General features: G+C 41.7%; 1 protein-coding gene across 1 annotated transcript in view; it reads left to right on the top strand.

Annotated features, from left to right (window-relative positions):
• The window catches only part of LOC139454087 (hydrocephalus-inducing protein homolog), a 118,504-nt gene that overhangs the window by 60,376 nt on the left and 40,450 nt on the right, over positions 1–17,678 (top strand). Inside the window, 8 exon segments of the mRNA XM_071235584.1 lie at positions 3,888–4,070; positions 4,908–5,027; positions 6,831–7,163; positions 14,259–14,460; positions 14,857–14,956; positions 15,301–15,400; positions 15,693–15,944; positions 17,447–17,614. Coding sequence (XP_071091685.1) covers positions 3,888–4,070; positions 4,908–5,027; positions 6,831–7,163; positions 14,259–14,460; positions 14,857–14,956; positions 15,301–15,400; positions 15,693–15,944; positions 17,447–17,614 — 1,458 coding nt within the window.

Here is a 17,678-nt window from a genome sequence, read left to right as displayed (position 1 = left end):
TAGACTTGCAACAGTTGTAGCAATAGTTTCACTTGATAGAACAATGTCCTGTATATTTTGTAGAAAGCTTTGTATACAGGGAGTAATGTCTGTGTGTATGATCAACAGGTTGTTGTTGTCAACAAAGTCTAGATGTGAATGTGGAGAACTCTGATGTGTTAAAGTTGTTACTTATAGCATTTTAAAGAATTTTAAGGCTGTTGTCAACTTTCTTTGAATATCCAGACTTGATTTCTGTTAATGACAAATATCTCATCATTCTCAATATTGAATAAAATGATAAAGTTCTATATAAAGCCCTACAGGGGACAATTCTGTTTCAAATACCGAATTTGACGTAAAAGCGCCCCGCTCTAATAAGCGCCCACAGCGATATTTGCTAATATATTGACAAGTTAACAATCATAATAAGCACCCCTTCTGATTGATAAATGTACACAAGACTTATTTATTCTCGTATGATATGCACTCGTGTGTTATATGCACCCTTAATAATGGGCAATCAAATTCTGGAACAATATATCTGTCGCATACAAGCATTTCAGGGTGTCAGCACAAACCACAAAATTTATCTTTCAACTCTTGTTTTCACCCAAAAAATATTCTAATAAGAGCCCCTATTTCCAATTTTGAGAGCGCCCTGGGCGCTTATTGCGTCAAATACGGTACATCATACAAATACATTTTGAAAATTGTTTGAAATCATGTTTGCATATTCATTCTAAACTTTTATCAGAGTAATTCAATGGGAATCTTATTTCTCTGGTAACAGTTCACCTGCTTTATATGTTTTGTGTACATGGTGTCAGATATTTGTACATCTGTTATTGATTTGAACCTGTATAGATCCGGGGTGGAATAGGTCTTCAGCGGCCCATGCTTGCCATAAAAGGCAACTATGCTTGTCTTAAGAGTCGACTAACAGGATCGGGTGGTCAGGCTTGCTGACTTGGTTGATGCATGTCATCGATCCCAATTGCGTGGATCGTGCTTATGTCAATCCTTGGATTTGTCTGGTCCAGACTTGATTATTTACAGACCAACTTCATATAGCTGGAATATTGCTGAGTGCAGCGTTAAACAATGAATAAACAAACTGTTATTGATTTGTGTATATACTGATATTCCAGACAAAGATGAAAACTAATGGTTTTGGGGGTCATTTTTGTTGATATGGAACAGGGAAGATAGTGATGACGTATAGATTTCAGCTTGTTTATTCTGTCAGTGAGATGTTCCAGTACATGTGCTAGTTCCTTTATCAAGCAAGTGACCTCTTGTACATGTAATGAACCATCATATTGAAAGAATACAGACGTTGAATTAACTTTGAAAACATTTCGAGTTACAAATGATGGACAGATTCCTATGGCAGAGTCAAAACAAAGCGTGTAGGGCCATGTTGTCGGAGGCTTGTCTACATTAGTTAATGATGTCACTTCCACGGTATTTAGGGACGTAGGTGTCCTTTCACAGACATTTGTTGTCCAAATTTACTACCCGGGTACCCAACCCCTATTACCCGACCCTACCCAGGTACCCACTGTAGGTCTCAAGAGATTGGTTCAAAATGTCCCATTGGGAATAGCTTGACTGTAGCCTTGGCAAAATGTATTTTGAGACACGTATAAAACAATTTGGTCATGCATACACTGAAGTTTTATCTTTAATCAAGCATAAAAGTCAGAAGGAATGGATGAATAGTCAGAAAAAAATGCAAACATTAGTGACTTGTAGTGTAACCACAGAGTTCTAGATACATTTTTGTCATTAAACAATATATCACGTGAGTGACGTGACTAACCACAGGTCCGGGTAGTCCTATGGGTACCTGGGTCCTACTCAGTACCCACCCGACCCGAGTTACCCGTCACAGCCCTAATTTGTTGATATGTATGTCCAACAGTGGACTTAGTGTTAAGTCACAAACCACTTTTATCTACTGAAGGCTATTTAAGGGATGTAAAATGTTCAGAACACCATTATCAAAATTTAGATGGAGTCCACAATGATTAATGATTGATCTTGGGATGCACGATAATATACCAAGAAGTCAGAGATTGTGTGCAATGTATTTTGAATTCAGTGGAGGATAAATAGACTAACACTTAGTCAATGAAAACATGTCTTTAAATTAATAAAGATATTTTTTCGAAAGAACCTTTCCCCTTCTGCTGTGTGGAAGCAAGCAAACTAGACTTGGTTAGTTTGATCTCGACTTGCCTAGGCTTTTAGTAAAATAAATACCTAATACATATAAATTCCACAGTCATAGTGCAGGACTAGAGGATAAATATCACTTTTTATAAGTACCGGTATGTCCTAAACAAAATAACTTGAGATAACATCTCTAAAACCATAGTAGTTTGTCCATCCAAATATAAATTAAAATATAAAGATAAATTTGTTTCTTTGATGAAATCAGTCAATATCAATATTGTTTGTAACATCAATGTATATTTATCATGCCATGTCAATAAGGAAGTAAATTCCACATATACATTGTACTACATGTACCATTGGCATGTGACTTCTCATTTTTGAAAATAAGAGACTATAATAATCAAAAACAACAAATTAATAAAACAGTTCTGATGCTGGAGCACTAACACACGGTTTGGGAAATAACCAGTCACCAGCCAATAGTGTTTGTATTAAAACCAGAAATATATGCTAACTTTACTAGCAAGATCATTGGCAGTCTGGTTTATTTTTGTATGGTTTGGGGAATTCTGTGTCACTGTGTGTCATGTTCGAGTTAAAGTTTTTACTAGTCCTATTATTTCTGAATGTTTCACTGTTCGTACACTTTATGTCAAAATCCTCTGTTTTTACTGTCTTTAATTTCACTTCATGTTATTACTGGCTCTTTGTTAAGTGATTTTTTTAACTTTAATTCCATATTTTCTTGATGATAGTGCACACCCATGCTTATGGCGTACCTCCCTCAAGGGGAGGCAGTGTATTTTAAATAAAAGATTTTATGTGCAGTAAAAAATACATTGTTTCGCTTCAGGTGAACAAACAGGTGATAACTGACATAACTTCTTTGAGAGGCATTCAGAAGTTGGAGTACTAAGTGAGGATAAGATATATGGATGAACAACTTCTTTATTACAATTAGGAGCGACGTTTCGGTGTAGGTTCAAACACCTTTATCAAGCAAGGGTTATACAGAGTGTGGTTGGCAAGTATATATACAAGTAGGAGGCAATGTTTATACAGAAGAGTAGATATTGTTGGAGTAGAGAGCTTGTTATGTACACACAAGGGTAGTGATGACAGTCATCGGTGAAGTCAGTGACATAAACAAAGGATGAAGCCAGTAATATAAACAACAGGATTATGGCTGATTGGGGCCTTTGATGAGTTGATGGTACACCTTGGTAACTTGTATATATACTTGTCAACCACACTCTGTATATCGCTTGCTTGATGACAGTGTTAGAACCTACACCGAAACATTGCTCTTAATTGTAATAAAGAAGTTGTTCATCCATAGATTCTTCTCCTTACTTGATAACTGACATGGTAAAAAAAAATGTGAATTGGTGATAAAACATCACTTGACAAGATGGTTAATCATTTAAATTGTATTTTCTTTTCTGCTAGGCATTGTTTCATATGCAGATATAAAAAAAACATTTCACTGTCCCCACATCGTAGTGTCTGATGATGTGAAAACTGAAAACATGTAGTCTTTCACCTTTTTGAATTAATAAAGTGTTGCACAGCTATAAATAACCCTTGATGTTTCAGAAGTATTTCTTCAAGCCCATACCAAGATCTTTCAAAGATACAGCTTCAGTAATGGCCATATTAAAGCTGACAAGAATCCTCGCATTTCCTCCTGTACATTTGCTTCACATCTTGTGTTTGTTCTTCAGGATCACAATATTCCGCTGGGTGGTTCCAGCCAATAGCGAGGTGGTTCTGAAACTCCGCTTCCAGTCTGAGGAACTGGGCCAATTTGACCAGACACTCAACTTTGAGATTGTGGGCACTCGGAGACGCTACCAGCTGTACTGTCGGGGCGTGTGTGCCTTCCCTACCATCAGTAGGGAACCAAGGTAAGGAGGTTCTCAGTAATACTTGTATGGTTCCTGTTGGGATTCCAGGGCCCACTTGCACAAAGCGATCTTAGCGCTAAGACTATTGTAAGCCTATGTTAAAGTATGGGAGTTACAATCATCTTAGCGCTAAGATCGCTTTGTGCAAGTGGACCCAGGTTGGATTAGGAGGCGACTAAAAGGTCTTCTGCAACCCATGCTTGCCGTAAAAGGCGACTATGCTTGTCTGAAGAGTTGACTAACAGGATCAGATGGTCAGGCTCGCTGACTTGGTTGATGCATGTCATCGAATCCCATTATGTGGATCGATGCTCATGACATCAATCACTGCATTGTCTAGTCCAGACTGGATTATTTACAGACCACCGTCATAAAGCTGGGATATTGCTGAGTGCGGCGTTAAACAACAAACAAATAAACAACCAGGTTGGATTAGGTCCCCATCAATCTGTGCTTGTTGTGAGAGATGACTTAATCAGGTGGTCATGCTCTGTGACTTGCTTGATTGCCTGTCATTGTACCCAGACCACATGGATCATTGGGCTGGGCTCTCTCACCAAAACTCAGTTATTTACGTGCTTACAACATGTAGCTGTGAAGTGTTAAACACTGAACAACAACATGATGCCATCTTCGAAACCGCTTTGTTCCTCATTTCAATGTATACTACTCAAAAGACATGACAGAACTATGGTTTTAGGAAAGAATCGGGTGTTCTTTAACTTCCTTTGAGTACTATATATGGTATTGATTATTCCTTTTCAGGTTGCAGTATTTCTGTAATATTCTAACTGAAGCATAAAACAACATTCACTCATCCACACTCATTCCTTCCAGAATCGTCTTCCAACATCGTAAGAAGAACAAGAAGAACGATGAGATTGTCATCAAGAAATACGTCCTCATGACTGAGATCTTTGAGTTTGGGCCACTGCTGGTTGGCAAATCTAGAGACAGGTAAGACCATCTCACTTTGTTCCACTTAGCATGGTACACTATATTATCACAGTGGTTAATTTGTAATGGATCGTAATGGCGAATGCTTACTAACTTATTAACTATGTCATACACAAAAAAATTCTTTTTCTTTGTTCATTTTTTATGACACATCAGTTAGGATTGATCGATGCTGATACCAAATTTGGTAAACAAAGTACCTGTCATTAGCAACTCAAGGGCGGGCAACTGTATATTATCGCGGTATCACTATTTTGTGGGTGATAAGTGTGGTTTTTGTTGTTTACATCACTTCCTGTTTCGGATTATGCATAATCATTATGAAAATGACCTAGGTTGGATCAAAGGACATCGTCCAAACAAGTGGATTCTTTTCTAACCAATTTCACATGGAGGTTGGGGTAATTCCACTTCAAAAACGTTCCAGAAACTATCATAAAAAAGTTCATATGTACAAGTAGCTGTGACATGCAAGGAGTCCTGTATTCGATCTTGCAATGAAATATTGTGCTTAGTTTTGCATAAGTAAACAGTTGACAGGGGATGTAGATTATGAGATTTACTAATACTGCGATAATATAGAGACGAGGATAATGATCAGGTCAAGTTGTTAATGGAAGTTTTGTACAATACTTTTCTTAGGTAAGCGCAAGAAAGGGGTTCCTGTGAATAGTAGATTGGATACATTCATTCCAGATTTATTGAAACCAAACTATAACATTTGATAATGTCCTCTGTTCAACCGACAGAGAGGGGTGGTGGCATAGCCTAGTGATTAAAGCATTCGCTCGTCACGCCGAAGACCCGGGTTCGATTACCCACATGGGCACAATGTGTGAATATTGCTGATAAATTGCTAAAAGCGGCTAACCATACTCACTCACTCACCCAACAGGGAATGGGTACCCAGTGGAATGAGATGTAATGAGTAACAGACAGCTTGGGTGTATACTCACTGTGTTGACCAGGGTAATAATTGTGTAGTGCCACGAGCACCTTTGGGGCATGGATAGGGTTCGGTATAAATTTGTATTATTCTCATTACACTATACTGTCATCTTTACCATCATATTCACATAGCGATGTTATGTGTATATTTATAATGCACCAAATCTACACCCTAAATCATTGTAAAAGCGGGGCTGTCGGGTAGCCTAGTGGTTAAAGCGTTCGCTCGTCACGCCGAAGACCCGGGTTCGATTCCCGACATGGGTACAATGTGTGAAGCCCATTTCTGGTGTCCCCCGCCGTGATATTGCTGGAATATTGCTTAAAGCGGCGTAAAGCCAAACTCACTCACTCACTCATTCTAAAAGCACTACATTGTTACCCCTGTAAATGGAACTGTGTGCACCTTTACCATCTCATCCTACTGGGTACCCATTCACTGCTGGGTGAATAGAGGCACGTTTCGAACAAAGTCACTTGCCTAAGGAAACAGTGCATGTGTTGCAGTAGAAACTAACAGTTTGAGTCCACTAATCCTTATAATGATAACATATAGCAAAACCTTTAAAAATGGCAAATGTCTCCTTGTCCTTTTGATACCCTAACTACTGGGCACTTGGCAAGGACTACAGGACTTGTGCCAATTTCTAACACTGCATGTGACATGGGCTTCAGTGTGGGGCAGGACCGAAGCCTTTGAATCTCTCATCTGTCAAGTAGCAGAACGTGGTTACCAAACTACTCCACGCGACCTTAACTTCACCTAATTTGTGACCTGTGACCTGTGACCTGTGCATAGGACCATGTGCCACCACATCCCCAAATAGCATCCACCTGTTCTTGTATTTATTTCAGATACAAGGAAGGTAAATACCCCGAGAACATGGAGCAGCTGACAGTCCTGAACACGTCGCCACTGGAGGCTGACATCAGCTTCTGTTTCCTCAATGACAGCAAGGCTGAGACGTACCTCCTGGAACCCCCAAACATGGTCCTCAAGTCAGGAGAGTCCCAGCAACTCACAGTGTGGGCCTACCCCAAGGCGCCGGGGCAGTACACGGATGCCATTGTCTGCTGTGTGAGAGAGAATCCAGAGCCGATCATCTTCAACATCTCCTGTGATGGGTTCAAGCCTGAGCTGGAGTTAGATAAGAAACAACTACACTTTGATAAAGTGCTCCTGCACAGGTAAATAATCCCTTTATCACCTCTACTTTCCTTCCTCTTCGAATGGGGGGCACGGGTGGCCCAGTCGTCTAAGGCGCCACGATTTGCTGTGCAGAGTTGCGTCCCTTGGGCACGCCAGAAACCTATGATTGTGGGTTCGAATCCCAGTTCACCCCGATTATGTTTCTAGGTTTGTCAAATGGGGAGGTCTTCAAATTCTTCCATTTTCTTAATTTTTTACTTATCCTGCATTACTCCTTAATGCATTCACTGCTTACTTACGACAACTAGAAGGACAGCGCTGCGAAGGTCCTGGGTGAAGAAATAAAGTTGTTGTTCTCAAGTCCCAATCAGTGGCCTTCCGTCGCTGTCCTGTGACCTTGATGACACCTAAGGTCATCTTCACATCACTGCTTGTCGCAGCACAGCTAGGACGTGTCCAAGCGGAGCTCTCCTTTTGGATTAATTTTAGACCTTCAGTTTGTCTACAATCTTAAAAATTGATCTGCGATGGGTGATGTATTCTTTTCATATTACTTTCACCATGTTGTGTAGTTTTATGTGAATTAATTAGGCGTGTAAAGACTCTTGTCTTTTTTCCCGCCAAAATATTGTTGTTCGCCGCCATTTTGAATTGTGTTACAATCGTTTGCCTGCCAAGGTAGTCATATTGTTTACAATTCTCAGCTACATATGTATAACATATTCTTATGTTCTTAAATACTACTAGCTTTGGCGTAACAGTGAGTTGCGTATACTCAAATTATTGTATACTTTTTCAACTCGTCAAAAATATGGTTGCCGATAGATTAATATCAAATCTACGGCTTTCTTCCAGTCCCGCTTCATCAACAATTCTTTTATTGCGTACCTATGTTTATGCGATTAAATAGTTTTTTTGTTGGTCTTTTTGGTTTACATTGAGTTGCGTATATGAACTATTATATACTCTTGCAACTCGTAGTTTTGCCGATAGATTATTGTTCAATTCTATGGCATTCTTCCAGTACCGCCTCATCAACAATGGCGTAATTGTGTAACTTATGATTGAGCGTGGTACTAATTGTCATGGAAAAATCTTACTAAGATTATCATCCACTTTGTTTGGTCTGTACGCAGATGTGCTCTCCAAACCCTAAATGAAAATATAAATACCCTTGGTTTACATTGAGTTGCGCATGCAAAAATATTGTATACCCTTGCAACTCATAATTTTGCCGATAGATTAGTGTTCAAATTCTTCGGCACTCTTCCAGTATTGTCTCATCAACAAGGGTTTAATTGCGTAACATACCTTTGAGCATTGTACGTACTAATTGTCGTGGGAAAAAACTTACAAAGATTATCATCCACGTTGGTTGGTTTGCGCGCAGATGTGCTCTCCAATCTCTAAATGTAAATAGCCTTGGTTTACATTGAATTGCGTATATACATTTTTTGTATACCCTTGCAATTCGTATTTTTGCCGATAGATTACTGTTCAATTCTACGGCATTCTTCCAGTACCATTTCTTCAATGGTTTAATTGCGTAATTTATGTTTGCGTGGTGTACATATTGTCGTGGAATAATCGCCCAAAGCTTTTTATCCACGGTCCTAGGCATGCACTTGGATGTGCTCGCCAAAATTCAAAATGTAATTTTTGTGTAAATCTCTAATCCAACGAGTTTACTATATAAAGCAAATTACTCACAATCATATTTTGCAGTTATTCCGTCGTGAGACGAGAGGAATGTCACTATCGCAGAATAGCGAATGACATGGTTCGGTCATTACCACCCAACCGTTATTATAGGCAGGTATTATGGCGCCTGTGACTGCAGAAGTACACCATCCACCGAAATCAACAATACCGGAGGATTTTGTGAGTATCGTAACTGCTCCTATTTTTTCAGCCGCCGGACACTTCCAGATACATGTATGTTAATCTGTGACGTCGGCGACAGCACCAGCGTATCAAAATGCTATGATGGGGGTAGATTAGACACAAGACTTGATCAAGTCAATACTTTTGAGCTTTGTGTCGAGCGCAGCACTTGACTACAACCCAAGCACTTCTATTACGCAAGCGACGCACGATCAGCTTAGCGCTGTTCCAACACATCCAGCTTAGACCTGCGCCGAGCGCAGCGTCTGACTGCTACCCAAGCGCTCCTATCACGCAAGCGACGCACGATCAGCTTAGCGCTGTTCCAACATATCCAGCATAGACCTGCGCCGAGCGCAGCGTCTGACTGCTACCCAAGCGCTCCTATTACGCAAGCGTCGCACGATCAGCTTAGCGCTGTTCCAACATATCCAGCATAGACCTGCGCCGAGCGCAGCGTCTGACTGCTACCCAAAGCGCTCCTATTACGCAAACATTCCAGACATTCCAACATTCCAGACCTGCGCTGAGCGCAGCGTCTGCGTACCAATCAAGGTCTCTACAATGACGTTAGCCCAAGGCTTACAGTGTACTCGGTTACGTAGTCGGCACATGATCAGCTTAGCACATGTACCCGATTGGGAAGCAGACCATCTCGTGTCAGTAACGTCCTCCCCTGATAACAGGGTAAATAAGAGGGACACCACGAGGTCATTGGAAGAAGACTTCTCCAAAACTCACATTTGCTCCCTCATTTAAGCGACCAATATCGTCAATGTTTGCAGTGGATCAGAATCTATTAGAGGATAACCCTATCTGATTAGATCACTTCCAAACTATGGTGTTTTTCCTACAAGCGTCAGTTTATCCACAGGAAAATTCATCTTGAGACCGTTCTGACGGAGATTATCGTTACACCCAAGACTTTATAGCGTTTCCAACTGAGATGCTGGGCAGTCTATCACGTCAACCTTGGTCATCTTCTCCCCTGTTCAACGAACAGATCGCAGACACGCACGTCAAGTTCCCAAAAAGATTGGAAAGTCCAAGCGGGCTGGCAAGTCAGGGAATTATAAACCTAGACGCGCGTTTCTCAGGGAAGACCAGCATTCCCTTACTGAGAAAGGGAGTGGCAGAGACAAGTCTCAAGGACGATTTAGTACTTATCGCACTATATCATGGTGTCCGTATACGGGTAGAGATAACTCCACCGTTGACCACAGTTTGATTGGGAAAATCCAACATAGACATACTGTTGGTAAGAAGAGCTGTAGAGTGGGTTCACAACCCAGTCTTTACACCGGGGTTTTATCCTCACACCTACCTGGTACTCATGAAGGACCCAGACAAGATGAGAATGATCCACATCTCTGTGTTTGTTCAACGAACGTTTGATTCTTGATCAGTCTCGACTATCCATCCCAACCTTTTCAGGTCCAGTTCATTGGGGTTCACTACCAATGGTAGTATTTCCCATTTGACATGTCAGTGACACTTATGGCTATTTACAGGATTAATGAAGCCAATAACTATCTACACGTGACGAACACTTGGTTCGAGTCGTAGATGGAGGGCGATCTACTGTATGATCAACACATGTCAATAACTGGGATAGACAATCAACGAGGCGGAGTCGGGAGTATTCTCCTTCCTATTGACTTCAGTTCATAGGAGACCTGTTCAAGACAGACCAGGATATCCTATCTGTACCGAGGGACAGATGGCACAAGTTTCTACTTCTTTTGTCATCTACTCTACATCAACCACACACACTTCGCCAGTGGCAAGTGTTGCTAGGGTTAATCACCTCGGCACAGGAGTTAACTAGCATGGGCCGTTTACAACTGCGACCAATTCATTTTTTTCCTGAACCCTTACATCAGGAATCAGGATCCACTCAAGGCCATCACTCTACCGACTAAGCTAGAGCCTTGCCTCAATTTGTGGCGTTGAATGTCTGCGGAGCCTCTTTATTCGGGTTTTCCCCGAATACACACCTGTTTGTGGACGTCCCCTTTTCAGGGGTGGGGTCTTCACTTACAAGACCAGATAAGCTCAGGGCTATGGCCGGCGCTCAATGGAAGTGGCACATAAACAACTTGGAGTTGGAAGCTTTAATTCTGGCTATATCACATTGGCAGAATCAACTACAGTTAGCCAGACTCGCAATGTCCACAGACAACAACACTGCAGTGTGGTGCCCGTGCAATCGGGGAACAACACACTCCCACTCTCTACTTCTACAGACATTCAGATTTGTTCCATCTAGTGGATTGGCTGTGACTAAAGTTCATAGTTCAGCACATCCCCGGATGTAGAAGCATACTGGCCGATACTTTATCACGTCCAGACAGGGTGGCTCCCACCGAGTGGGAATTTCTCACAGAAGCATTCCAGTTACTGCTTCAGGAATTCAGGCAACCAAACATTGACTTGTTTATTACTTGCCTAGGCCACCAACTCATGACGTATATCTCCCCGTTGCCGGATCCGCAGACTTGGGCGGTGGACGAGTTCAGTATCACTTGGGAAGGGCAAAAAAAACTAACACTTTTCTGCCACCACTTTTACTTCCCAAGGTGATACAGGGGATCAAGGAGACAGGGTATCTCGATCTCTCCTTTGGTCGCACCCTGGTAACCGGCGAGAGGGTAGTTCGTCAAGCTCGGAAAAATCTAAAACGATTCACTACCCCTCTCACAGTGGTCCAACCTACTCATCCACCCTCAACAGAAAATTGCCTCACCCAACGTCTGCACGCATGGTTCGTCTTTAAAAGGCGTTTAAGTGCGAAGGGTTATTTCGACACGGGCAGCAAAGCTATAGCTTTAGTTCATCGTTACTCTCCCAGAGACGACGATGACAAGTGGGGATCACTTGAGCCTTTTTACAGGGAAGAAAAGAATCAAGACGCTACGATTGCGTCACAATTCCTAGAGGAATACCTCCTACATTGCGTACCCAAAAACACTTGGAAGGTAGCACCATTACTACGTAATTGGCTGCAATTATCTTAGTGTTGGCCGTTTCCGTAAAATCACAATGTGATTAAGGTCACGGAACTACAGGCCATATTATGCTCATTCAGGCTTGAGGATCAGAAGGCCAAGTTCCACCCACCTGATTGGGACTTGAACGTGGTACTTCGAGGTTTGCGAGGGCCCCCTTCGAGCCCCTCATTGCATCCTCATTTTCAAGCTCCTTCCCAGCGCGTGACACCTTCGTTACACTCTCGGTATAGTATAGAGAGCTCCGTGAACGGGCTATCGCTGTGAGGAGCTTGGACCTCACCAAGGAAACAATGGTTTCTCTTGGCATCAGCAATGGCGGTACGGGTGAGCGAACTACATGTGATCGACTCAACCCGGATCCGTTTTGAGCATGGGACGCACGGAACGGGACATCTAGGGTTATGCTGGGATTTTATTGCTAAAATCTACTACCAGGCCAACCCGACCGTTCCTTCACCATCCCGCCGATATCGACTATTGTGGGAATCGTACATGGTGAAGTTCTCCTGGGCTCGATGCGAGCAGTTCGAGTTTTCATTCGACGCTCCAAGACTAGGCGTGGTTCGTCCACGACAGAAGTTAGTCGCACAATCGCAAACACCATATCTCTATGGTTACGAGCAGTAATCCTTCAGGCCTACGAGATCATCAAACGGAGCTCGCCGAGAGCGAATTACCCTCAAGATCTCAAGGTGTCAGCCTTACCAGGGCTCAACACGGCAATTGTGGTTTTGGAACAATCACGGAAGGATATTTCTGGAGATTCGACACCTATTTTCGTTAGTCATAACCTTCGCGTTGGGCTCTCGAGGATGTCGAAGACGTTCGAAGTTTGGCCCTCTGGTTGTTATCCTGCAGATTGCCAACCCCTGACGCAAATAATGAACTCGCCCTATACAGAGCCAGTCAACTTCCATGTGCAGTCACTCAGTCGCCACCAGTGGAAGAATATTAGACAATCTTGGTTGTCAGCGACGGCTCTATGACGCAGTAAGTAAAGAATTAGCTGAATAGCTATTATTTTCTTTATTACTAAGCGTGTATAGGGAATTTCTCTTTAATTCCTATGTTCAATCTTTTTGATTTTTGAACAACCCTACCGTAAAGGCGTTTTTGTCTGAACTTTTCCGCTTCACGGTTTATCGACCAACTGGTGTCGTATTGCAGGGTGTGAATTATTGAGGTTTCTGTATTCTGAAGGTTTACCCACCTCCAAACCGTCCGATACAGATGCATTAAGGAGTAATGCAGGATAAGTAAAAAATTTAGTAAAATCTAAATATTTTTTACATTTGTATACTTATCCTGCATTACTACGCTTTAGGCCCACCCGTCGTAAGACTTGCCTCCCCACTTTGGCTTCAGAAACCTCAAAAGTATGTTTTTCTAAGAGCTTGGGCGACAGGCAGTGATGTGAAGATGACCTTAGGTGTCATCAAGGTCACAGGACAGCGACGGAAGGCCACTGATTGGGACTTGAGAACAACAACTTTATTTCTTCACCCAGGACCTTCGCAGCGCTGTCCTTCTAGTTGTCGTAAGTAAGCAGTGAATGCATTAAGGAGTAATGCAGGATAAGTATACAAATGTAAAAAATATTTAGATTTTACTAATTTTGTAATTCTAGATTACAGGAATTTGGATTGGTTCTGCTGATGTATTTTGATAATTTGTTTGTTGTTTAATGCCGTCGGGTTGGGGTCTAGAAAATGTCGGTTGAAACACTAGAAACACACATATTGATTTTATTCACCAAATGGAAACTATTAATATTACAGAGACAATGTCTAAGTTTGTTTGTTGTTTAACGCCGCACACAGCAATATTCTAGATATATGATGGCGGTCTGTAAATAATTGAGTCTGGACCAAACAATCCAGTGATTGACATCATGAGCATCGATCCACGCAAATTGGATACGATTACATGCATGAACCATGTCAGCGAGCCTGACCCCCCGATCCCGTTAGTTGCCTCTTACAACAAGCAAAGTCGCCTTTTACGGCAAGCATGGGTTGCTGAAGACCTTTTCTACCCCGGAGCTACATGGATCTTATAATTAATGAAGACGTAGTGGAGATTAATGTTACGTACTATGTTAGTAATAATGCGTTGCACCGCTGTATTCCGTATAGAAATGTTTTTGCATGAATTGAAATGGATATTATAGCATCTATAAATATGTCAGTGAATTCCAGTGTGATGATGTTATGAGCATTACAAACTGATGACTTTCAGGAAGGACACCAAGACCATCTTCCTCCGCAACCCGACCCAGCTGCCGGTAGCGTGGCGACTGAGTGGCCTGGAAAACCTGGGTGACGACTTCACCGTGGCGGCAGAGTGCGGCGTAGTTGACCCCCTGTCTGAGTACAGTCTCAACGCCTTCTTCCGAGCCATGAAGCCAGTGCAGACCAGCAAGAAGATGATCAGGATGGAGGTGGGATGCTGGCATAGTTTTTGCCTTATTTCTTTTAAGCATGTATTCTATGTTTTTAAACAGCTGATCTCCAAGGCCCCGTGCCACAGAACGATCTTAGCAGTAAGGTGATAATAACTCCCATAGATAACACAGGCTTACAATCATTGTAGCACTAAGATCACTTTGTGGAACAGAAGCAGACACTGTAACTTTGGAATGTTTGCTTTTCCATGTAATTGCATTTACGGCAAAGAAGCTTTGCATTAATGTTTCTAGAAACAATTTTTTTTCTGTGTTTTTTTGTCTGTTCAATTCCGCACTAACACTGAGCAACAGTTCATGGAAATTTAACTAAAGTCATAATTTGCCATTATTTGTTACCTCCCTTGATGTCTTCTGAATCTCATGTTACAGATCATGGATGTTGACAACATCATGGGCGTGGTCCACACGGAGCCGATCCAGGTCCTGGCTGAGGCCTACGACGTGGCCTTGGACATGAGCTTCCCTAAAGGCAAGTGCTGGAACATTCATCATCATAATTATAGCTGCTTCATGCACTTAACGTGAGAGAGGGGGCACGGGTGGCCCAGTCGTCCAAGGGGCTGCAATGCCTGTGCTTGTGGGTTTCACCAAAGTGGTAAACGTCACAGACAAGCATCACTTCGGGCTTTCCTCCCACTGGAAGCTGTATATGGAATACTCTTCAAAACTGCATTAAACCCAACTCACTAACTAACAGGAGAGAATTCTAGCATGTTATTTATTATAATTTTCTTTGTTTCATTTAATATGACTAAAATAATATTTATAATAAAAAGTTTGAACTTTTTGTAATTCCACTGTTTTCCTGTGCAGGGACGGATGGAGGCCTGGACTTCGGCACAATCCGAGTCTCGGAAGAAACCAAACAGACTTGTAACCTGAAGAACAAGGGCAAATATGAGATAGCTTTCAAGTAAGTAGATATTAGGTAGTTTGATAAAGAAACTTAAACTCTTGGTACCATTCTAAGGATCTAACTTTTATCAGAAGTATAAATATTTGTTTAAAAAGGTGTCATATCAAACTATTGTATAATTGTAAAAAAAAATATTTTTAATCCTAAATAATTAATGTCTCTCTTTGTCATTTCATTCTTTATGTAATTATCTTCCATTCTTTTGAATTAAACTTTTTACCATGTACAAGATATCTGTTTTATGTTCTGTAAGGCTTTTTGGCTAAGTTGTGACCTTTTTTTTCTTCAGCTTCGTGTTTGAGAATGCGGACAAGTCGAACCCTGACGTGACAAGCCTGTTCTCAGTGATCCCTCAGAAGGGCACCCTCAACTCACTTGACCGCCCCACCCAGGTACAGGTCATCTTCAAGTCCTCCAAGGAGGTAACGGTCAAGGACCAGCCAATACTCAAGTGTCAGGTCATCGAGCCGTCACTGGGGGAAGGAGGCGAGATCATTGCCAGCATTCCCGTCAAAGTCTCCGTCAAGTCTGTCTTCAGCAAGTGAGTGTGGAAACTTTTCAGTGGTAGTGTAAATCTGTTGTGAGCAATAAGTTAATTATATCAAGGTCAGATTAATTTGTGAGGATAGGCCAAAGTGTCACTGGTCATAGATATTTTCTACTTTTGTGTCTGTTCCTTTGTTGTCTAACTTCACACTCAGCAATATTCTCTTTTTGAGAGCGTTCTGTAAATAATCGAGTCTGGACCGGACAATCCAGTGATTGAGCATTAATCCACACAATTGGGATATGATGACATGCATCAACAGACAGCAAGCCTGACCACCCGATCCTGTCAGTCACCTCTTTCAACAAGCATGGGTTGTGGAATGGGTTGTTCCAACCCACATCTTAACGGCAGTTCTACTTTTGTGAAACCCATGAGCCTCAGTATGGTACTGACATGATGGAGACAAAAACTAGGATGTGACCCCATGATCTGCAGCTCCTTGTGTGACTAAGAGGAAACTGCAGCATCTCGAACACCTCATTCCCCTTACAATATCCTTTCATGGATTGATGAACAGATAATTCTTAGTTTCGACTTATCACCTGAAGTAAGTAGGAAGTGAATTTATTTTGAGTAGCAAGAAGATCTCTTTTCAGGACCTAAATTGTTATTCAAAATTCAGAAATATTTATATTCTAAAATCAGAAAGTAATTCAGTACGGATTTATTGATATTCTATTTCCGATGACGTATCACAACGAGACTTAGTGCTAGGTTGGAGGTCTGGCTTATGTACTGCACATAACAGTTTGATACAGATTTCAAGGTCCAGGTTAATACTTCGGCATGTCTATGAGTTCGGCTTATCTATGAGATCGGCTTATCTACAGTCATATACAGTACTATTTCTAGTGATCAATCTCAAGTTCCACACATGTTCTGCATGCTTATTGACATGGTTTTCTTCAGACAGCCATGTCTGCCAAGTACTTACATCATACAAGACCCGTGAAGATTCCGGGGTAGAATAGGTCTTCAGCAACCCATGCTTGCCATAGAAGGCGACTATGCTTGTCGTAAAAGGTGACTAACGGCATCGGGTGGTCAGGCTCGCTGACCTGGTTAATGTATGTCATCGATCCCAATTAACTGGATCGATGCTCATGATATTAATCACTGGATTGTCTGGTCCAGACTCGATTATTTACAGACCACCGTCATATAACTGGAATATTGCATAGTGCTGCGTTAAACAACAAACAATCAAACAAACAAAAACATCATACAACACAGATAAACTGGAAATCAGGGGTGATCTAGTTCATCTGTCCCTCAACACAAGCTATTAAATAATGCTGGAGTTATCTCCCATTGATAGACAAGTCTGTTTCATACATCTGGGGACGGAGTTGTTTCCCTTTAACAAACTTAACTACATCTGAAACATACTCTCTAAATCCAAATTAACAGAAAAATGTTTGAACTATAATAACTACAAATAATGATTTTTTGAAACATAAAGATGCCAACTAAATGTCCATCTCCTCTCCCAGATACCACATCCTACCAATGAACGACATCAACTTCGGCTCCCTGCTGGTACAGAGCAAGAAGACCCGTCAGTTCACCATTGAGAACAAGGGGGAGTTTGACTTCAAGTACACCATCACCAAGCTGGTGAAGGAAGCTCCACATCAGCCCGGCAATGCCAAGAACAGACCGTGAGTATTCTGGCTGCGTCTGACCACAGATGGAGTGCGCACACACATCTGCAGTTGATCTTAC

Source organism: Haliotis cracherodii, unplaced genomic scaffold (assembly GCF_022045235.1).
Source record: "Haliotis cracherodii isolate W230 unplaced genomic scaffold, xgHalCrac1.p SCAF_10, whole genome shotgun sequence".
Lineage (NCBI taxonomy): Eukaryota > Metazoa > Mollusca > Gastropoda > Lepetellida > Haliotidae > Haliotis > Haliotis cracherodii.
This window is presented reverse-complemented; position numbering and strand designations above follow the sequence as displayed.